Source organism: Megascapheus bottae, chromosome 16 (genome assembly GCF_031878675.1).
Source record: "Megascapheus bottae isolate mThoBot1 chromosome 16, mThoBot2.hap1, whole genome shotgun sequence".
NCBI classification, from domain to species: Eukaryota; Metazoa; Chordata; class Mammalia; order Rodentia; family Geomyidae; genus Megascapheus; species Megascapheus bottae.
In genome coordinates, this window is record NC_143524.1 from 14921370 (window position 1) to 14945984 (window position 24615).

Genomic DNA, 24615 nt, shown 5'->3' on the forward strand with positions numbered 1-24615 from the left:
GGCAGTAGCCTTGAGCTGAAGAGCTCAGGGACAGTGCCCAGACCCAGAGTTCAAGTTCCATGACCCACAACAACAACAAAAGACCCACATGACCCACAAAAAAAGAAAAAAAGAAAGAAAAATAAAAGGAAACAAAATAAAAAGAAATAAAAAAAGGTGGGGGGGGGGCAAGTAGTAGAGTGCTTGTCTACCATGCACAAAGACCTGGGTTCCATTCCTCGGTACCACATACATAGAAAAACGCTGGAAGTGCTGTGGCTCAAGTGGTAGAGCTCTAGACTTGAGAAAATCCAAGGATAGTGCTCAAGACCTGAGTTCAAGCTCCAGGAAAATACTGCCACTTTATCATGTTTTGAAATAAACTGATTTTTTTTTTTTTTTTGGCCAGTCCTGGGCTTGAGCTTAGGACTCAAGCACTCTACCGCTAGGCCAAACTCCCAGCCCCTAAACTGATATTTTAAAAGGTAATAGTAGTAGTAAACAGACCCAAAAGGAGAGGGAACCTTCTGTCTTTAATTTTTGTAAAAGAGAGTAAAGTGCTGACCAGGGGCACAATACACTTGCCCAGCTTGTGAAAGGCCCTGGTTTTGTTCCCTGCACAGGTGTAAATGTTTTACAGTTTACACCTTATAGAGTGCAGTGGATCCAGCATTCAGCCCTGGATCTACTACCAACGGCTCCTAGAAAAGCAAGTGACTGCACCCTGGTAACTCAAGCCTCAAATGACAAAATATGTATAAATTCATTAGTCCAATGCCAGAACATATGAAAATGTTCATAAATAGAAGACAAAAGGTTGTTATCAGTATGTGGTCATTTATTCTACAAAAATGTATTCACCTTCTACTTTGTGGCCAACCTAAAGTGCTCTGTATTTGTTATATATGCCTGGTGACAAAGGTGAGAGATCTTTCTGGAAGATAGCTCTGGTGGCAATTAATCAGAAGAGCTGTTTATATGGATTAATTTTATCCCAATTTCTCCTCTATCCTCTTCATGTCATTCAACAAGATCTTGCCTCACAGTCTATGTAGAGTCTGGAAAGTGATGCAGAGGAAATTCCTTTTTTGCCTTATTTAACATATTGCTGTAGCTAGCACATGTTCATACACTGACAGATGATATTTGGAACACCATGTAAAACATTTTGCAAACTTTACAGTTTTCATACACTTGTGACTAGCAATTTCCAAATAAAAGAGAGTTTACAAGGCTTCAAAGCTACAGTGCTTTTAATCAGAAACAGAAATATTAAAATTTTTGAATCAGGTACAACATTACAAAATATTTCCCCTCTCTATTAATTATAAATTGCTTTGTGCCCCCCATCATAAACATAGGTAAGATTTGCCATACCTACAATTGGAAGAGAAAATGAGGAGAGAACAGGGGGCTGGGAGCTAATAGGAGGAACTTACCAATTTCATGACGTAGGGTTCTATTTACATTTCTGAAATCACAGAACTAATTACTCAGTTTTAAGTTCAAGGCTCTGCTTTACTTAATAGTATTAATGGTTTATGAGTATAGAAATAAATTTGAATTCTGGAAAGTCTTATGCTCACTTTAATGGAGTTATCATTCACATTTAGTCTGATAATATGTATGTGTGTATATTTTGTTTAATCTGGCTATATGAGATTTTTGCCTCATTTAGCACGAAGGCTACTATCTAGCAAAAAGTAGAGAGGAAGTATTCAAATCCAGTGAGTTAATAGTCTCTTTGAACCTCCACTGGATTTCTGATAGCCTTAAGCTTAACATATCTAGAAGTAAAATGATCATTTTCTCCTACAGTATTTAGTATATGCTCCAGAGCCAGAACTTCATGTCTTGGAGCTATATACTACTTAAGTGCTCAAGTTATAACCTTGAAGTATGAATCATTCATTCTCTAATTCTAGACATTTCATTGAATCTCTGTAAGTCTGTTTTATTGTCTGTAAAATAGGCACAGGAATATTAATATCCATAGAGCTGTTAAGGACTAAATGAGATGCATTAGCATGGTGCCTGGCATATAAAAATGCTCAGCGAATGCAACTTCAAACAAAACTTATTGTTTACTCTCTATCTTAGATGAGGACCTTTAATAAAAATTGGTCCTGTTTCCTAAACATCTCTTTACCAACTGCCACCATGCTGATCTACGTTGTTATTATCTTATTTGCTGAAATTACCTCTTTGGTCTCTTTATATCAATTCTTGTCTCCTAATACTTGGGAGTAAGAAGGATCTCTCAAAAAATGTGTTATCAATTCATGCTTAAAATTCTACAGTGGCTTTCTCTTTTAGTTCCTATTAAGTCTATTAAACTAAATTGGGCCTAAGGATGTCTCTCCATACTTTTTTTTTTTTTTTTTGGTTTGAACTCTGGGCCTGGGCACTGTTCCTGATCTTTTCAGCTCAAGGCTACCACCCTACCCCTTGAGCCACAGCACCACTTCCAGTTTTCTGGTGATTAATTGGAGATTAAGAGCCTCATGGACTTTAGTGCCCAGGTTAGCTTTGAACTGAGATCCTCAGATCCCAGCCTCCTGAGTAGCTAGGATTAGAGGCGTGACTCACTGTGCCCAGCCTCTCTGTACGTTTTGAGTCCCTATGCACTCACTACACTGTAACTACTAACTGAAGGCCTAACTTAAGAGTCTATTTTTGTGACGGCCAATCACAGGCAATCAACGGATCAGACCCTGTTCAAGGCCAACATGGAGTGGTAACCAATCAAAAATTGTGTCTGTATCTCACATTCCCATTTTGTTCATAGATCCCACCTTGCTCACTGTCTTTGAAGGATTCATAACTTCCAAAAACTTCATTTGTTTCACTGCAGTCTCTGCAGTCTCACTATCCACTAACCACCTAGCATTGGCACAGACAGCAGTTTCAAAGGCACATTTAATAAGGCTGTCTGCCTTTCAGATGCAGCTGCAAGTTAGGAGGTGGGGTGGCAGGTTCAGTAGGCTACCAGCATTCTTGACCAACAAACTACAGACTACAAGTAAAACTCTCTGACTCTCTTTATGTTGTCTGAAGGCAGCCTGACATGAAAACTATCTTTGCTCAACTAAATTCTGTTATATTTAGTTTGTCTAGAGTTTTTCTTTTAACAAGTCCAAATTTGTTAACCTGATTTTCTGACTTTCACCATCTGGTCTGTTTAATCATCCCACTCCCCTGCGATTATCCTTTTCCAAACTAGCTACAAAACAGAATATTCCTGGGTCTTTTATTAAGAAGCCTGTAATCTTAGCTACTTGGAAGGCAGAGGTGGAGTTCTCAGTTCAGGACAAGCTAGGGGGAGAAAAAGGTCTGTGGGATCTCATCTCAATTAATAGCTGATTAGAACAGTACAAGCTGGTGGGGCAGGAAGCATAAACAAGTCCAAGCATAGTCCAAGCCAGCCAAAATAATAATAATAATAATAATAATAATAATAATAATAATAAAACAACCAAAGAAGCAACACCAAAAATAACAAAACAAAACCTCCTTAAAATAATAACAAAAAAAAGATACACTGTTTGGTGGCAGTATAGCAAAGAGGTAGAACTAATGCTCAGCAAATAAAAAGCCATGAGTTCAAACTTCAACACAGAAACAAACATCTAATAATTTCTAATCTGTAAAATTCTTAAGAACAAGAAGAGAATCTGTATCTTTATAAATTCCTAAAGCCTTTTTTTTTTAAAAAAAGTAAGATTCTTCTATTCCTAACGTTCTTAATCTACAGGGACTGTGACACTACACAATGTCCTATTATGATCAATTTTACTTCCAAACAATTCTGGGCAAGTTTTCCTCAGCAGAGTTTTACAGCCCTCTAAGTTGCTTCTCCTAGGCCTATTTCTATTCCTTTTCCTTTGATCAACGGGAATAAAACCTAAGTCTTCTCAATAACCCAACTCCATCACCTGAGAGTTTTGCTTTTGGAAGCTAGTCTTTTCCCCAACTATCTGGGTCTTTTTGTTAAGAAACCTGGAAAAGACAGAACTGGTCTTAACTTTGTTTTCGTTTAGTAATTCAGTCTTTCTTTCTTTCTTGATTTTTTTTTTTTTTTTTTTTTTTTGTGGGTCAAGGGGCTTGAACCCTGGGCCTCTGGGCATTATCTCTGAGCTATTTAGCTCAATGCTACTGCCCTACCCCTGAGCCACAGCCCCAGTTCCCATTTTCTAGTGATTAACTGGAGATAAGAGTCTCATGTTCCTTAATGGCTGGCTTTAAACCCAGATACTCAGATCTCAGCCTCCTGAGTAGAATAAACACTATTTCTATCTCAGAACATTTTAGAAAACACAGCTGTAGGAAATAAAAATGTAAAAGATTTAATGGGAAAATGATTACATGGCGAAATAACAAAGTACTTGTGTTCAACTGATGAGATAGGAAAAGACACAAATTAAAAATTAACTCACCAAGCACATTAGTGGAGTATTTACTTACACAGGTCACAGGAAGAAACGTGAATACGGTGTATTGTATCTTTAATATCTCCCTATATATTACAGCTATTTAAAATGAAATCACTAAAAAGTTATGGGCAAGGTGTATAGGTATAGGCCCCAAACAGTCAGTAGATGACCAAGTTATAATACACTAAGTCATGAAAACACTACATCCAATCCAGAGCCAGCGAATTCTCTTGATCCTACAACTTATATAAATCATGATACTATGGGCATAGAGCATTTGGCATGGGGGAAATTCTTGTCTATGACACATTAGAAGCTTACATAAAGCTATGTGGCCTTTTAAAAATGAATCACAAACTATATTTTTCCAGGAGGACCTTTCTTTATCCTTCCAGAATAAAGAAACTCACTTTTATAAAGAAGATACAAGACATAGTAGTGAAATGGAAAAAAGAAAAGAAAAAATATTATCTGTGGCAAATTTCAGATCCAAGGTCACTCTGTAGGCCTTGGTAAAGTGTGCCTCCCTGTCATGTACTGTAAAAAAATCCTTCAAATAAGTCTTGAGCACAGATAAGTGTCTGTCCTGAGGATCATGTAACCTTTACAGCAATCATGTTTTCTTAACCAACTGCTTGCTTATTAAAGGAAGTAAGGATATCATTTTCTCTAAATAGTTGAAGTTTCATAAGCTTGCTGAAATTTGTATTCCTGAAGAAGTCAGGAGATGCTGATCTTTTTCTTTTTTTTTCCTCCTTTGTGCCAGTCCTAGGGCTTAAACTCAGGGCCCAGGCATTGTCTCTGAGCTGTTTTATTCACTCTACCACTTTGAGCCACAGAACCATTTCCAGCTTTATGGTAGTTAATTAGAGAAACTGCCCAAAACTGCCCAAACTGGCTTCAAACCTCAATCCTAGATCTCAGCCTAAGTAGCTAGCATTACCAGTATGAGCCACCAGTGTCCAGCTGATACTGACTTTTTCTATGATATATAAATAAGAATCCAACTCACCAGTCTTCAGCATTTATAGATTCTAATCAAGTTGGTGTGACCTTTCAGTATAAATTCACACAGCTCATGGCTGTTTTCTTCTCACTTATCTCATTGAAAACATGTTTCTTTTATGTTAAAAAGGCCTTAGCATTTTCAGTAGTAGTTCTGAAAGTATCAATTTCCCTTATTGCACCATGATTTAGCTTAATTTTACTCAAACAAGTAAGAGTATAATTTGGTGATTTTTTTTCTTTTTATCATTATTAGTTTTATTAATAGTTGGTAGAAAATTATTCCTTCCTATCAATTTATGTAGATTGCTAGGTCTTACTAGAAATCAATCAATATATAAAAAACTTTAAAGGATACAATAAAGATTGAGATTTATATTAAGCAGCAAATAAGGAAGAAAAATGCAGCTATTTTGATCTTACTAGATAGAGTTGGGGCAGATGAGACTTATAGAAATGAAGGAATAAGAAAGAAATTGAAGGACTAGAAATGTAGGTAACCACAAGAAAGAAATATATACATCAGATTTGCTCCCAAGTTTAGAGGGTTACAGCCAGACTAGAAAAAGAACTATAAAACAGAGCTGACATATGAATAGTAATAAGTTAAAATTCACCTCATAAATTTGTCTTAATAGTGTTGCTCAAAATTACAAAACAAAGTAGGTGTGATATATTCACCAATAAATGTCAACGACTGAGAAGACAGTTGTTTAGAATAGAAACAAAACTAGCTAATGAGACAATTTTTTAAAAAGTGCTTCTATTCATGTAAAGATTATGTAAACATTAGCTAGTTATTTTTATTATTAATTTGTAACCAACTATATTCAAAACCAAATCGTATATATTTTCATGAGCAAATACTTTTACTGTTTAATGCCAGTAACTTTAAAGCAGTGTTTTCTAACTTCAGTTCTACTGAAATCTCCAAAGGTTGAAAAGTAGTTTTAGGCCAGTAATTATTCTTTGCTGAAGGAGGTTGCCCTACGTAGGATGTTTAAGTGATTTTTTACCTGTATAGGCCAGCAGAACTATACTCCTCTCACCTAGTAGATCATCCAAAATGCCATCTAATACTGTCAGGTACTGGCAAATTGCCAGGGGTTGTTGCCTTGGTCAAGAATCATTGCTTTAAAGCATTGGGGTGGGGGGCGGAATGAAGAAAGTATATATATGGCTCTCCCATATATATGATAAATGAGAACTGGGATGTCCAATATGCTCACAATGCACTTAAAATGTGGTTAGAACCTCTGGGCCATGATTCAAGCCCAGACTTTTGCTGGCCATTTTTAGGATAGCATCTAAGGTTGCACCCATGCCCAGGCCTGATTCTCCATCCATCTCCTTTTAGAAAGGAAGCACATACAGCTGGAGTTTGAAGGGCTTTGTCTGCTCAAAATTCTCCCATATTCAGCCTTGCACATAGCTTGGATGACTGGTATGTGCCCACTTATAGGTTGAGATCAAGTTTTCACAACCTTTTCTTTCCACATTGATCACTAATCAGGACCCTCCTGTTCTCAGCTCCTTATTGGGTAGATTTACAGTTGTGGGCACCTGGCTACCCTCTTAGCATCTTCTGGTGAAGCTTTTCCATATCAAAGTTCAATGCTACCATAGTTTTAGCAAGAACATCTATTTATGATAGTAGAAACATAAACAGTAGTTGCAGATAACAAAAGAGAGTTGCAGATGTACAGAAAAGAAATAGAGGATTAAGTCTCAGTCATGCTACTTTTTTTTTTCAGGAGATGAAATATGATGTGTGAATTTGTGTGTGTGTATGTGTGTGTGTGTGTGTGTGTGTGTGTTTATCTGTGATGGGGGAATGAATTTTATTGCTTCTTAAAGCAAAGATACAAAGTATATTTGTGGTATTAAAGTTTCATGAGGGTGAAACTTTAAGAAGATGTCTACTCAGGCTTTTCAGGGACAACAATGAATGAAAGGGTGAGAAAACTTTCTAGGTCTTCATTTCCTCAGATGTAATAAGCTGGCATCGTCTACCTTAAAGGATTATTATAGCACAACTATGTCTTAATTCTTACAAAGAATGAGACTGGGAAAAGCAGACACAGGAAATAACCAAACTGAACAATGAGTGTTAACAGATAATTAGCAAAATAATTCAAACATATACAGATTAGTGTTATCTATTAATGAAGCATATTAATAAGGTAAATTCTCGCCCACCTTTTTACCACTGAATATCTCATTCACAAAGAGAAAATAAAGGCAGAGTATAGTGGGATTGTAAATGTAGGAAGAATCTATAAATGTGGCAAAAATACAAACCTAGAACACCAACTTCAAGATCTGCCAGGCCGGCTTTAATTTTATCATAAATATCTTCTGAGGTGAAATCAACAGCAATGGTCCTTGTCTCCACTTTGAATTTTTCTTCTAAAAAGAAAACAACATACACACACAAAATGAGAAAAATGTGGAATCCTAACACATTACAATTAAGATGAAAGTATTTGATGACATTATCCTTTCAAACTCCACCCCCTCAGATATAACATTTAGATCAGGGTAATTTTTATTAGCACATTAGTTGTGCAACGGATGGATTCATCTTGACATTTTCACACACATGCATACAATGTATTCCAATTAAGTTTATCCCCTTGATCACTTTCCTTGTCTCCTCTCCCTTCTTAAAACAATATCGTCAGGTTTTATAGTCATCCCCATTCACCATCCTTGTCTGCCTAATTCTTCTCCCTGGTACCCACCTCTCCAACACAGCCTGTTTCCTTCTTCATCCCTGCAACTTTCTACTAATCTACAGCTTTCATTGAGATTCTTTATGCCATCTACATATATAATTGAAATGTGTTTCACAGTTATTCACTCTCTTTCATTTTCTCTTTGCCTTCTTCTCCTATGTTGTTCCATACTTGGAACTGTGTTGTCTGTGTGTATACGCATGCCCATGAGTATGTATGTCCTATATAGACCAGGATAATTTAAAGAAACCTCAAGTCAGAGATTAACAATATAATTCAGAAGTTAAGTAATCCAGTTATCAGAGAAGCTGGCTGAATATTCCTTACTCGGTTCTCTTTTTAGAAATCAGTAACAATAACTCCCCTTTACACTCTCAGGTACACAATAATATACTACATAATATACTATAACATACTATAATGTTATATACTCTAAATATCACTAGCATGATGACTTTAATTGAAAATTGATACTATGTAATTTTAAGCCAAAATTTTTCTGTTGTAAAATATCTTCAGGTGTGATGTATTTATATTAAAAGAGAAAGCCCATCTTATTAAGATGGAAATAAAATGAATGTGATCTTATTGTAATTTTGTAGCTTGGTTATAGTCAATAGTCACCACATTTTAAAATCCACATGAAATGTACAATAATAAATCTATAAAGTGACAGAAGAAAGACCTCAGTGTTCTCCTTTGCACAGGACTATTAAGTTCCAAACAGAGCTGATGGAAATAACAGCTTCAGAAATGAGACCCTGGAGAAACAAAACTCATCTGAAGTAACACATAATGTTTACTTCTGCCTTCAACCAGCCAGTCCCTTTGAAGAGATAGCGTGGGCTTTGAGGTCACCCAGATGTGAAAGCCAATTTCATTTCCTCACTTATTTGCAAAATGACTGAACAAGTCGTATATCTTCTCTTGAGTATTTATCCTCTTGTGAGCATGAAGGCACTACTACCCAACTTATGCCATGGACTCAGCTGCTGCCCACTGGTACACAGAAGGCACTCTTTACATCTGAGTCTCACCTTCCCCTCTTCAGCTGCCTCCCGCCCCACTTCCTTGAGTGAAAAATTCAGTAAGTTGTCTGGAACTTGGTGAGAACTGAAAAGAATTATTTGAAAAATCCTGCTTCCAAAAATAAGCTTTTCTTCAGTCAATGTCAATGTCAGCTTATCAGAGTTTGAAGGATTTAATTCTCACAGGAAGTATCCATTCTTGATCTAAAAGGATTTATGTCTGAAACTAAAGAGCCAGTTCATGTGAGATGTGATTCTTAGTTAGACTCAATGAAAAATATTGACCCCAGGTGAAAATCCATGTATAAAATCCATGTGTAACTGACCAAGAAAACACCATGTTTGGTGGAAAAGACAGGACTTCCAGTTCCAACATCAATGACCTATATGTGTTTGTGTGACACCGAGCTATCATTCCACAATAGCTGGCCCAGTGTGCCTTACTAGAAATGGCTCCCAGAACATTGCCACCATTACAGATTACTACAGGGAAAGGGGGAGAACTCAAAAATAAAAGGCTTTATTTCTAAAGATATAAATAAAATGTTGTTTCATGAATACAATATTTACTTTGAAAAGTGAAATGCTTTTCTACACTAACACTTAGGAAAGTCTCTCTAGTAGTAAAAGCCACTCCATAATCCCAAATAAAATTCACTCACATCCCACAGGACCTGATGTATGTTCTTATATTATTGTACAGTCCCATGTAGACATGCTGCTAAAAAAAAATAAAAATCAACAACACTTTTGGAACGGTGTTATTTAATAATGAATGGCATGGAAGCTTTCTTTGTCTTCAGGTTTTCAAGATAATTACAAATAGGGAACTTATACCTGGATCACTCCAAATCACATTCCTATTCAAGTAATGTTCCTAATGTTCCTCCATTGCCTCCTTTCTTTTAACAAAGGACACGTCATATCACTTCCCTCCTCAAAACCTCCAACATTTCTGTCTCAGAGAAAAATCAGAAGTTTCTGGCAATAGCTCACTGCTTTTCTGAACTCATCTTCAATGGCTCTCCCAGTTGTTCTTCAGTCCTAGTCACTACAGCCTGCTCCAAGTCCCTTAAACACAGAATTTGCTCAAATACACTCAGGGCATTTCTACTTACTGTTCTTGCCGTGGGCAATGTTCATCTACGTCCCTTGTTTCTGTTGGTTATTTGGGTACACATTGTGTTCCCAGAACACAATGCTTGACCACTCTTGAAAAAGTGCAACCATTCATCCTCAGCATTCCTCATCCCCTTTCTGCTTTATTTTGTTCTATTGCTCTTAACCACCTTCAAATATTCTGTGTATTTTTGATTTTCTATCTCTTCCCACTTACAGAAAGCTCCATGAAATGAAGGCCTGAGCTCTGATTAATTCAGTTACTCCACAATGACACAAATGACAAGGATCTTTCCACTCACTTTTCATTCCTTTACATTGGGGCTTATGTCCTGATTTCAAGAGTGACGACCATTCGGAGTGACTATCATTCTAAGAATCGCATGTGGACAATGTTCAGAAGTAGAAACTGGAAATCTCCCCAGGTCAGTCCCCCAGACTCCCCTCATATTTCCACTATGAAGCCATGGTACACACATGTTCTTATCAGGCCTGTGGGTGGGCTCTGAGGGCTTCATGAAGAAGCTTCACATCCATGTTACTTGATATAAAGCAAAATTTAACAGCACATACATAAGAACTGGATAGGAAGTGCTCCCTCTGAACTCAGGGAGATAGATGAGAATTATTGCAGGTGTTCTAAGAGAACTGGGTAGGAATGGAGAGCTTCCTTAAGAACCAAGGAAATAATTTTAGGCTAAGTATCTTTTCCTTTGTCATCTAGCCTATTCACTCTGAACCCAGGCCTGTCAACAGAAAGGTACATTAATGGGCGTCTTCAGCACAAGGATTTGTTAAGTACCTGAAACATACCAGATACACACGTTATAGTATAACCCTAGTGTCTTCTGTACTACTTCCCCAACCCAACCTTTTCTCATAAGGCCATCAGTTCACAACTCAGCAACAGTTTCTGCTGGGGAAGAGTAAGAATTTCACCAAAGCCTTTAGAGTGACTGTTCCTGGTCCCTCTTATCCTTGCCCTACCACAAATACCCAAGAAATGATGTAGCTTCTGACAAGTCTCTTTCAAGAGAAGGAGCTGAGGTAAGACAAAATCTGTAGCTCCCATATATGTAGAATAAAGATAAATAACAGACGGACATGAGATGGGCTACTCAACTGCTCCAGCAGAGAACTTTTGTAGTACCAAGTGTGGAAGAGCATCAGTAAGCAGCTTCCCATATCAATTGTGGGATCATGGTAGGGTAGACAAGCCACTGGATAACATACATTCCAGGTTCTCATTCCAGAATTCGTGCTAAGAAATAGGCGAGCTAAAACCATTCATTCATTATCTTATTTTTCTATTCTTGTGTAATTGTTTATTTTAGTTATTCAAGTCTTGTTTCTAGTAGTGCAGGTCTACTTCATTAGTCTTTTTCAAACAGTTACTATTTTTGTTCGCATGTTTAGACTCAGATTTTATCAAGTTTCTACCTAGCTGTTCAACAAAACTGGTGAATGGCAATGTGGTGAGCTATCTAGGCTCTTTACACACTTGAATGTTTTCCTAAGTCTAAGAATAAAAAATCTTGTGGTTGTAAATTCTTTACCAGAGTAAAGAACTGAAGTAGTCCCAGTGGATTTAGGAATTAACCCAGTGGTAAAGTGCACATATAGCATGTTTGAGGCCCCAGTTCAATTCCTAGCACCAAAAATAAAACAAAAACCATTATTTGAATACTATACATCACTATGCAAAGTAGCTGATAACAATGTTGATGATCTCCTACTCACAAACTATTTGATATTTGCAATGAAATCGGTGGGTATCCTACTACTTAATTACAGTTATGTCCAAATATCATGTGTCCATTCCTTCCTTTTTTTTCCAAAATGAAATAATTTTGAGATTATTTTGATCTAGCGTCTCTCAGCCTAGTGCAAAGACCAAAACCCAAGAAGCAAAAAAGTTCAAATGCCTAATATGAGCGGTTTAAAGCAGCCAATTTCTTAGAAATGGAAACAATCGGTTCTAGCTTTAGAAGTAAACGAAGCTCTGAAATATCTGTGCTGATGTGTTCATGTTTATACCCTGATTTGCTGTATACATCTACAACTGAGAAAAAACACAGAAAGTAAAAATTATAACTACAAGGCTATATAATAAAGTTATATTGTTTATCTGGATTCAGAGTGCTCTGAATTAGCCCAAGTCTGGAACTGAAGAGAAGGAAATATACCCACAAGTAGTTTCAAGATGCTGCTGAAAAGCTCCCAATATTAAAAGTAATACATGTAGGTTCAACACAATAAATATCATATTTCATTCAGAAGTCTATGTTCAAGATATTTCTTAGTGTAGCCAGCACTATTTTTCATTTTGCTCAACAACTGACATCCTTTAACTTGACATTCCTTTTCCTAAGAGAGACTTTATCCATTTTTGGAAATGTCTTATCTCAGATTTCTCCCCTAGGTGGCTATGAATATTAAAGTGTGAGAAATTCAGAAGTGAAGTCTAATACATACAAACTTGCATATTATTTATAATTTTTCTATCAATAAAATTACACTGAATATTTTGGTTCCCCTGTGTCACTATCTCCAGTGCAAATAAACAACCTGATCTCTCCCCCCAAGTTTCAGTTTCCATCCATTAAAAATTCCTGTTACAGTCACCCTTCCCCTTTCTTTCCTCACCCTTTTCCATATCATAATACCCTTGTGGAAGGTCCATGTTGTACCATTGCTTACGTGGACGTATTTTCAATGATTTCCATTTCCTCCAAGAAAAGCTACTTATTCTCTAGGGTAAGTTCCTGGAGACCTTCTATATAACCCCATTAAGCTCCCACCATAAAGTATTTAGAAAAGAGTCTCTACTTGCTAACGAGCAGGGGCCATTCTTTGTCATCTTTGTATTTACAGCACCAAGTTTAATACCTAACATAAGGCAGAGTTTTCTCTGCTAAATGTATGCTGAATGAGTAAACATATCTATTCCAAAGAGGCTGGTTTACTAGAATCACCTTCTCAATACTTCTCTAAACCCCTCCCTCCAGGGGTGGTAGGAGGAGCCATGGTAAGGAATGTCTATATATGAAATATAATGTTAGTAGTTATTTTAAAACCTAAGATAACTTGAAATGATTCTTTCATCTATCATTCTCACAGAAATCCAAATATTTTTGAGTGATTAAAAATCATTAGAAATGGCCCAGGCTCATGAATTAAGTACAGTAGGAGTTTAAACTCACTGGTCTGAAGTTGAAACTATTTTAATCAAGGGCCACTCTCCCTATTCCCAGTTCTCCAAAAGACAGTGAGAGAAGAAACAGCATTAAAGTCAATGCTCTTTGAAACTAAAATGCATTAAAATTCAGTTTAGAACTACAAACATACCATGCATGTTATATTTTTAAGTCTCCCTAACTCCATTTTCTAACATAACTGTGTTTTATGGCATTTCAAGATGAGAAGTAGTCTTTCATAGTACTTCTAATTGTAAGGGGAGTGCTCTGAAAAGATTCTCACAACTTCTCTCCCCATCCTGTCATCTTCTAACTCATGAGAGGAGTCCTCCCTGCCCTGCACTGCCACCATTCCACTTCTGCCCAGTGGGAAAGGCAAGGTGGGCTAGGGTGAGAAAAGGATTTCAGAATCAAGGATGCAGGATTTTACATAGATTAGATAGATATACAACTCTGGGAAGAAAGATTAATGCAAATGGTTTTACCCATTTTGCTATCATTTTGCCTTAGAGGCGAAATAATCTTCCCAGTTTTATATATCAAGAAATGTTCCTATGATTATGTCTCCACATTGTTTAAAAATCACATAATAAAATGAGTCTTAAGGTATGTTGCGCTTCTCTGTGGCTTGAAAATGATGGACCTGCCAGTAAGAATTGAACCAAAGTTAACCAATTTTCTTTGCATGAACACTGAATTAAAAATCAAGTATGATATTACCACAATAATGTTCCTCCCTCTTCTTTCAAACATAAAGATAGCTAAAGTTATGTTAAATATCACATAGTACCAGTACTTCCCTTCTAAAAAATGTCCGTGGAGCTAATACTTTCTTGAAAGTAATTTATTTAATTTTATCGTAACTTGTCATTTTTGCAGTAAGTTTCCATTTGGAAACTTGCAACAGGGTAAAAAAGAAAAGGGCATTATCCTGAAGATTTTGGACTGTCATTTTGTCTTTTTCATGTTTTTTTTTTTTTTATCTGCAGTGCTAGAGTTGAATTCACAGTGTTACGCATGCTAGGCAAGTATCTTTGCTGGTATACAGCAAAACTGCTGATATCCAGAAGAAAAGTTATTTTATAATTACTTCTTGTTCTCTCCAGCCTAGTAAGCCCAAGACTCAGAGTTCAAATCCTTAATATTGCCAAAAAATATACAAAAGTAAACAATAAAAATAAAAAGGCAAAAAAAAACACCCCATGCAATTTTCTTTGTCCTCTTCACTGTGTTAACAAAAGAACTAGTGGATAACTATTGCTAGAACCTTAACACAAATCAAAGCAGAGGAGATACACTAGGCCTCCTAGGCACAGGTCGAAACTTTCTTAATAAGGACCAAGAATCACAACAAATCAGAGAAAGGCTGGATAAGTGGGACTGCATTAAACTGCAGAGCTTTTGTATGGCAAAGGACATAGCTAGTAAACTAATCAGGAAGCCTACAGAGTGGGAGAAGATCTTCACCAACCAAACAACGGACAAAGGCCTCATATCTAAAATATATCAACAACTCAAAAAATCGAATCACTCCAAAACTAACCTCCAAAGTAACAACCATCCCATTAAAAAATGGGCCAAAGACTTAAAGAGAGTCTTCTCTGAAGAAGAAACAAAAATGGCCTATAGACACATGAAGAAATGCTCAACATCTCTGATCATAAAAGAAATGCAAATCAAAACAACTCTAAGATTCCACCTCACTCCAGTTAAATGGCCAGGATCAGGAAAACGAATAATAACAGATGCTGGAGGGGATGTGGCCAGGAGGGATCACTGCTACACTGTTGGTGGGAGTGCAAACTCATTCAACTACTATGGAAAGCAGTATGGCAGTGCCTCAAAACGCTAAACATAGAACTCCCCTATGACCCAGCAATTCCACTACTTGGCATTTACCCAATCATCCAGAAACAAGGACATACTAAACCCACTAGCACAACAATGTTCATTGCAGCACTATTCACCATAGCAAAGATACGGAACCAACCTAGATGTCCCTCAGTTGATGAGTGGATCAACAAGTTGTGGTATTTGTACACAATGGAATTCTATGCTGCTGTCAGAAAGAATGATATCGCCCCATTTGTTAGGAAATGGAAAGACTTAGAAAAAATCATATTAAGTGAAGTAAGCCAGACTCAAAGGAACTTAGGCTCAATGGTTTCCCTCATTTGTCATAATCAGTAGAATCCTTGGGCTCTACTAGCAGAGATTTGCAATAGAGCAAAATCTTGATACATAAGGCCATATAATGTGAAGCTAATTGAAAGGACCTCCAGGATATTGAAACAAAAGCCATATAATGAATGATTGTTGTCCTTAATGTACTATGTTGTCTCTCATCTCCTTTGCTGTCCCTTGGTTATCTCATATTGGTATACTATCTCACTTTGTTATCTGATATATTGAATTTATTTGTATTTGGATATTTGAAATTTGATAGGGAAGGGGGGAAACCAAGATGGGTGGGGGGTGGGGGGGGAGGGAAATGGGTACCAAGACATGTGAAAGGGTATCAATGTATGTGAATTAATGCACCTTCTATCTGGCAAATATCATGTAACCCTTTTACTAATTACAATAAAAAAAAAAGAAAAAAAAAACCAAAAAACAAATCAAAGCAGTAGCACCTAAATATACTGGGAATATCTGTCACATATTTATATTAAAAAAAGATAATAGCCAATTTCATTTAAAAATTATTCTCATGTAATAGCAAAAAATCATTAGTTTTATTAAATGTTTATCTTCAAATGAACACCTTTTCAATGTTCTCAGTGACAAAATGAGAAGTTTGTACATTTACCCTTTGTACCTAACAGGATGTATTGATGCAAACATGTACAATTAAGACATTAGTTCAATTAGACTCATTTTTATGCAATTTGAATTGCATGAAAAAGGCAGAGAAACTGTACTCAGATTTGGCAGGTACAGTCTCAAAAATGAATGAGGTGATTCTGTCACATCAAGAAAAACATGTATAACACTAATTTATTTTATTTGAGAAGATCTTAGCTTTTAAATTAGAACAGCAGTTCTGAAAAAGTTAAATCTACTTTCAGTGAGTTTGGGAGAAAATGTTTTTCTGAGATAAGGGAGTGACATGAACAACTTTGTTCTATAACACATCAATATGGGGAAAATCAGTAAAATTAATGAGGCAATATTGTCTAATGCATAAAGTTGTAAAACCATGATGATACAAAATCTACTGGAAATGTGAAGTAGACTAACAACCTCTAATGTAACTGAACATATAACATCACTTCCTGGTAAGATTTCAGATTCCATGTTACAACTAAATTTAAGAAACTTCCTTGTATACAATTTTGATATAGCAAAAGAATATCTACAATTAGCCAAGTGCTGGTGGCTCACATCTATAATTCCAGCCACTCAGGAGGCTGAGAGCTGAGGATGGCAATTTGGAGGCAGCCCACGGAAGAAAGTCTGTGTGACTTTATAATACACTACTCAAAAACAAAAACAAAAGCAAACTGGAAGTAGAGCTGTGGCTCAAATGGTAGAGCACTAGCCTTGAGCAAAAGAAGCTTAAGGACGGTACCCAGGCCCAGAGTTCAAATTTTTAAAAATGTAAAAAAAAAAAAAAATCTACAATTATCTGAAGAGGCTGTTAAATTTTTTCCCCCTTTCCACCTATGCATCTATTATTAAAGTTAGGTTTTGCTTTGATACTTCAATCAAAATAGCAAATTGTAGAAGTTGATATGCAAATTCAACTGGCTTTCCTTATACCAGTACTAGAGTGTTACAGTGTTACCCTAAATATATAACCATGTCATTCTCTTATTAAATTGTTTTAAAATATTTTTCTTGAAATGTTTCCATAAACCTATAATAGATTTTCTCCTATTATTTTTAAATGACTGCTTTGAAAATTTGTTTGAGTATTTGACAATAAACATTGACAGGCAGGGGGCAGTGGCTCACGCCTGTCATCCTAGCTACTCAGGAGGCTAAGATCTGAGGATCAAAGTTCAAAGCCAGCCCGAGCACAAAAAGACTCTTATCTCCAATTAACCTCAAGAAAACTGGAAAGTAGGGCTTGGCTCAAGGATAGGGAGGCAACCTTGAGCTGAAGAGCTCAGGGACAGCGCCCAGGCTGAGTTCAAGCCCCACGACAAACAACAAAAATTGATAGGTGTATTCCATATAAACAAAAACTTTTGAAATCTTCAGTAATTTTTGTAAGCTGAGAAGTTTAAGCATGACACTTCAGTATGCATTTACTACAAGAACTACAAAAAGTCTCCTAAAGAATATAACCACCAAGATCAAGAACTTGGCATTGAGTGGTCATTCCATATTGACCTTTGTGTCCTTGGCACTTTAAAGATTATAGGTCAATTACTACATAGAATGACCTTCAATTTAGATGCATATATCTCCTCAGAATTAGTTCAGGTTATGCATCACTGTCAGGAATAGCACAGAAGTGATGATGTTTTGTCACTGTATTTGAACAGGTGGGCATCCAATTTTTATTTAACAGTACTGAAGGACTTTGATCTTCATGAAAGGGATCTTTGTCAGGCTCCTTCACGGTGAAGTTACTATTTTTCCCTTTTTAGTTCACAACAATTTAGACATGTTGTGGATTGGTACTTTGAGACTATATAAAATTGCATTCATCATTGAAACTTTAACTCATTGACATATTTATCAATATCAACATGATTTTTTTTGTTTTGTTTTTTTTTGCCAGTCCTGGGCTTGAGCTCAGGGCCTGAGCACTGTCCTTGGACTTTCTCAAGGCTAGAGCTCTACCACTTGAGCCTCAGCACCACTTTTGGCTTTTGTCTCTGTATGTGGAACTGGGTATTTGTGCATGCTGGGCAAGCTCTCTACCACTAGGCCAAACTCCAGGCCCTCAATATCAACATGATTTTAAGACAGGCACAATGGCTTATGCCTGTAATCCTAACTACTCAGGAGGCGGAGATCTGAGGACTGCAGTTCAAAGCCATCCCGGGCACTAAAGTCTGTAACTCTTATCTCTAATTAACCACCAGAAAATCCGCAGTGGCACTGTGTGAAAGGGTAGGGCGGTAGCCTTGAGCTGAAGAGCTCAGGGAGAACACCAAAGCCCAGAGTTCAAGTTCTACAACCCCCCCTACTTCCCCCATGTATGTATATATATATATATATATATATATATGATTATCACATTCAATAGATAACCATTTTTTGTATCATTTTAGATGTAATGCTTAATCTGCCCAGGTTTGGTCAGTAGGAGTCCCTCCAAGCTGGCATTTGTATCTTTTCTGACATCTCTACATTATCCTTTGAAATTTCCCAGCTCTCCAACACCCTGAGACAGCATAACCTAAATCTCCTTGTCTCAGCACAGAAATGGCTATTTCCCTAAGGAGCCCTGGTTCTTCTTTGGAACCAGTGTTCAGACATCATGAGCTGGTTGCAGAGTCTGCTCACTGTGACGGGAGAAGCAGGCTTCTCCCAGAAAGCTCCTAATGCTTAGCTTTAGCCCCCATCTTCTTACAGTGTCCCAAATGTAGTGCATGGCCATTTCGGCATTTGGTGATTTGGTGTAGTACTGCAATCATTAATTGCTTATTGAAAGACACTAATTGAGATCATTTAAGTGAGTGAGAAAGCCAAAGATACAGTAAGTAAACATGGGTTCTTCCAGACCTTGAGAACAATGTAAATCATTTTAGATTTTTGATATATAGTGAACAAGAGCAGGAAAAACACTGGTTTATTTTGGTTTAATAAGAGACAGTTTTATTTATGACCCTCACCAGGTGGATAAAAGTTTAAATAAATGTTCACACAATACAGAAGCAAAACAAGCTCTATTATTTACTGCATTTCATAACAGAATGTACGCAATTCTATATACTGCCCATACTATTTCCAGAATGTGTACTAAACAGATATAAAAAGTAGGCACTATTTCCACAAAGAAAGAAATTTATAATTGGATATTTACTACATCAATCACAGATAAACCCAATAACCATAATATAAACCCACAGAAATAATACCATTATCCTCTGTAATGATTTAATACTAAACACATGCTCTTTGATTCTTCTTGTCTTGATGGCCCAATACACTCTATATTTAACATATAAAAATGTTGCTATATCATAAATTTAGCCTTGTAATAGGATATGAAATTCAAGAAAATAATTTAAACAGCATGGGCTTTTAAAAACAGAATTTTCTGACTTAGGAGTATGGCTCACAGATAAGCGTGCACTCCAGGCTTGTGCAAGGGCCTCAGTTCAATCAGTAAGAAAGGGAAGAGGGATGGGGGGAGCAAGAGAAAAAGAAGGAGGGCAGGGGAGGAGAGTTCCTGAACTCTTGAAAACTGTGGACAAACTAGTCTCTGTGTATACATTTGTGGAGAAAACCTTTTCATCATTTGCCTCGAAGAACAAATCAAGGGAAGATTTTATTGTATTGAAGGCGGGAAATGTAATACAGGGCAAGTGTGAAAATACAAAAAAGTAAGGTTGGGAGCCCGGAGTTTGGCCTAGTGGTAGAGTGCTTGCCTAGCATGCACGAAAACCCAGATTCGATTCCTCGGCACCACATACACAGAAAAAAGCTGGAAGTGGTGCTGTTGTTCAAGGGTAAAGTGCTAGCCTTGAGAAATGTCCAAGGACAGTGCTCAAGCCCTGAGTTCAAGCCCCACAACTGGCAAAAAAAAAAAAAAAAAAAAAGAAGCGAGGTTGGTGAATTCAGTGGAACTTTCATGTCTCTAAGACATTATGGGGAGAAGACAAAAGAAGGACAGGCTAATTACAGACTGTTTATATTTGTTGGTAATAAAGCTAAAAACAGTTGGAAAACAAAGCAAAATAAGTCATAATTCAAGGCAAAAATCACAGGTAGTCAATACTCTTAGGAGTTCTGTGTGAACTGTGAAATATAAGCATTCTGAAAGTCAAGCACATGAAAATCAAGAAGTAAAGGACTTAAGTCCTCTGTCTGAGTAACTCAAAGCCACCTTATTCTATCTATATAGTCACTATGTAATGGTACGTAATCACAAGATTGAAATCCACTACATTCACAGGTCCCGTCTATAGTCAAATGACAAGGATGGCAAATAATAGAAGGTGTGATTCTGATGAGTATCTAAGAACTCTTAAATTACTGGTTATCCCTCTGTATCTTATTTATGTGATCTCTCAAATAGGATTACTAAACTGATCAACTGCAAAAGGTTTTTCAAAGACTCAATCAATTGATTTCTATAAAATCCTTAAAAGAGTTCCAGCACATTTAATCATTATAGAAATAATGAATTTAGGGGCCAGGAGTGTGGCCTATTTGTAGAGTGCTTGCCTAGCATGCAGGAAGACCCAGGTTTAATTCCTCGGTACCACATATATATATATATATATATATATATATATATATATATATATATATAAACACAAAACAACGAAGAAGACATTGCTCAGGCCCTGAGTTCAAGTCCTTGGATTGGCCAAAAAAAAAATAAAAATCATTAAAAAACCATAAACATGAAAATAGTGGCCAGAGATTGCTGAAACATCCATTTTTTTTGTCCCCTATTAAGGCTAAGTTGATGAAAAGACATAGTTTTATAAAAATCTTCTTGGTTTCCTCTAACAAGTAAGTTACAGCCACTGGACAGTGTGAAGCCCTGGGCCTGCCCTGCCATGCATCAACAGCCGGCTAGAACTGCCACCTCTAAATGGGGCACAGACCTTGGATCTCCAGGTCCCAGCACTCCTGTATTTTCTGAGTGTATAATATGACCTAAGATTGACTATGCCCAATACACACATAATACAAAACAATGCATTTTTAGAGGCAATAAATGTCAAAATTTAAAAAGAAAAGAAAAAGGTAATTTTAAAAAATACTTTGCTATTTTTAAAAAGATGAGCTAAAAAAGTCAAATGTAGACATCTAAGAGAAACAGCTTATAGGCAGTACACAACACAAAAATCTACAATTTAATCTTTTCTCTTTTTGTTGGTGGTGGTTATGGGGCTTGAAATTTGGGTCTGGGTGCTGTCCCTGAGCTCTTCAGCTAAAGGATAATATGAGTTAGGGATATAGAACATGTAGGAAACATGTTATAGTAGAGGAACGAGAATGGGACCTGCAGGCAAGATGATCTGTGAGTGAAGCTCAGCTTTATTGGTTCTGGGTGATCTTGGATAACCTGTTGCATCTCATCATATCTCAATGTCTGCATTTTTAGAGGCAATAAATGTCAAAATTTAAAAAGAAAAGAAAAAGGTAATTTTAAAAAATACTTTGCTATTTTTAAAAAGATGAGCTAAAAAAGTCAAATGTAGACATCTAAGAGAAACAGCTTATAGGCAGTACACAACACAAAAATCTACAATTTAATCTTTTCTCTTTTTGTTGGTGGTGGTTATGGGGCTTGAAATTTGGGTCTGGGTGCTGTCCCTGAGCTCTTCAGCTAAAGGATAATATGAGTTAGGGATATAGAACATGTAGGAAACATGTTATAGTAGAGGAACGAGAATGGGACCTGCAGGCAAGATGATCTGTGAGTGAAGCTCAGCTTTATTGGTTCTGGGTGATCTTGGATAACCTGTTGCATCTCATCATATCTCAATGTCTGCACCTATCTTAAGGATCAACTACGGATATTTACTTACTTCATTACTGATTTAGGAAATGTCACAAATTTTAATAGCATTAACATTTTTTAGTTATTTATTTTATTAAGTCATTCCAAAGAGAGTATAATTTTTTTTTCCAATTGTTGAGCTTGAACTTAGGGCCTGAGCACTGTCCTTGGACTTTTCTCAAGGCTAAAGCTCTACTACTTGAGTCACAGTACCACTACCACTTCCAGCTTTTTTTTTCTATGTATGTGGTACCAAGGAATCGAGACCGGGTCTTTGTGCATGCTAGGCAAGTACTCTACCACGAGGCCAAACTCCGGGCCCTAAGAGAGTATAATTTTTAAGACTAGATTATCTCTCTAAAAAACTCCCTTCTAGCCACACAATGTGGCTTATGCCTTTAATCCTAACTACTCAGGAGGCTGAGAGTTGAGGATCACGGTTCAAAGCCAATCTGGGCATGAAAGTCCATGAGACTTTTTATCTGCAATTAACTACCAGAAAACTAGAAGTGGTGCTGTGGCTTAAGGGGTGGGGTGGTAGCCTTGAGCTGAAGAGCTCAGGGACAACGCTGAGGCCCAGAGTTCAAGTCCTATGACCAACCAAAAAAAAAAAACCAACACCTCCCTTCTACTAAAAAAAGCTCATCTTTTAAAAGATCCAGTGAGAATAAATAAACCAAGTATGCAGTGATGTTGTAAAATTCACTTTAAAAAAAAAAAACAAACAAAAAACTTCTTTCCTGTTATTGTATCCCGATATTGTACATTGTAATGAACACTGCAAAAGTTATCACTTACTTATCCAAATAATTGTTGCTACTATACACCTAGTATGTACATATGCAATGGGTAAATTAGATTGTCAAAACAACTGACAATTGGCCAAAAAAAATAATAACTTCATTTGATAGAAAAATCTGTTTAAAAGTAACTCTTCTACTTTTTATGATGAAAAAGGAAGCAATTCCTACATAAAACCAGTGGCCTCTGGAAACATTTAAGGGAGTATGTTTTTCCACAAATTCTTTTATAAATGAAGACTGTACCCCAATTTACAATTATACAACAATCAACGACTAAGAAATGAGAGGAGAAACCCCAATCATCTACTTACATGGTATTCCTTCAAATTCTAATATCTTGGTCCCAGATTTCCAAAGGCAAAATGAAGAGAGGGAGGAAGAAATTGGTATTTTTTTTAACCCAAGTCACTGAACTATCAATAATCCAATTGGAAAAACCGCTTACTGTTCTAAAGAAACCATACAAACTTGGGCAAACATCTTAATTAAGAGGTACAGCCAGTGTCTGGCCATGGTGCACAGTACACCCACATGCTAATGTCAGCTCCAGAAGGGCAACATTCAAGCAGCTGCCCTAATTGGAGATGCAGACCAATACATACTAATTTGGCTGGGCCAACTAATTGGTAGGTATGCACAATTCTCACAAAATATCCACCCATATTACAGATGTTGTTCTCTATCTGAATAAATGATTGGTAACATACAATAATGAAGTTGAAATAAGCTACACTTGATGAAATTGTTTAGTGGGACAGCTTTACAACAAGGTCCCACATTAGCTTAGAATATCCAACTATGCCAAATATCCAACTATGCCTCAGTGAAACATCAAAATCATCTTTCTGTGCAATAGTAAGACAATGAACTTTCATAAGAGCTCTGCAGTCATCCACATAATAATTGCTAAGTGTCACATCCCTTAAAATCATACCAGGATAGATACAAACAAATCCAAGAGGATTTTGTCCTTTTCTCTTTAGAATCTGATATGCACCAAACATTTATTTTTATGTGAAAGATAAAACTTTGTTTATGAGTGCTTAGCTAGTATGCACGAAGACCAGGGTTTGATTCCTCAGTACTACATACCTAGAAAAAGCCGGAAGTGGTGCTGTGGCTCAAGTGGCAGACCACTAGCCTTGAGAAAGCCCAAGGACAATGCCCAGCCTCTGAGGTCCAAGCCCCAAGACTGGCAAAAAAATAAAAAATAAAAAATCCAGAGTACTCTTCACAGCAGCCCCATAGAAATTCCTCCAAAATAAATTCCTCCTCATGTTTGAGAACATAAAAAATCGTAGCAAATATATGAAAACTGAAATAATTTCTTGTATTCTATCAGACCACGATGAAATTAAACTAGAACCCAACAGCAAAACAATTAAGAAAATAAAGGCTAAACAACATATTATTGAATGGGCGGTTTTTGAAGAAAGAAAAAAATGTTACTTTGAAAAGATAATGACTAATAAGCCTTTAGCCAATTTCTAAAAGGAAATACCCAAATTAATAAAAATATAGATGAAAAAGTAGATAATACAAATACCAATAATATTCAGTAGCTCATGAGGGAATATTTTGCAACCTATGTAACAAACTAGAAAAGACACATTTCTAGATGCAATCCACCTACCTAAATTGAGGCTAGAAGATATAAATCACTTAAATAGAT

The 24615-nt window shown here is 36.6% G+C and overlaps 1 protein-coding gene across 1 annotated transcript in view; it reads right to left on the reverse strand.

The window, feature by feature from the left end:
- The window catches only part of Hsd17b12 (hydroxysteroid 17-beta dehydrogenase 12), a 118485-nt gene that overhangs the window by 41237 nt on the left and 52633 nt on the right, over window positions 1–24615 (reverse strand). Inside the window, exon 4 of the mRNA XM_090347864.1 lies at window positions 7719–7826. Within this exon, the coding sequence (XP_090203990.1) occupies window positions 7719–7826 (108 nt within the window). The remainder of the gene's footprint in view (window positions 1–7718; window positions 7827–24615) is intronic.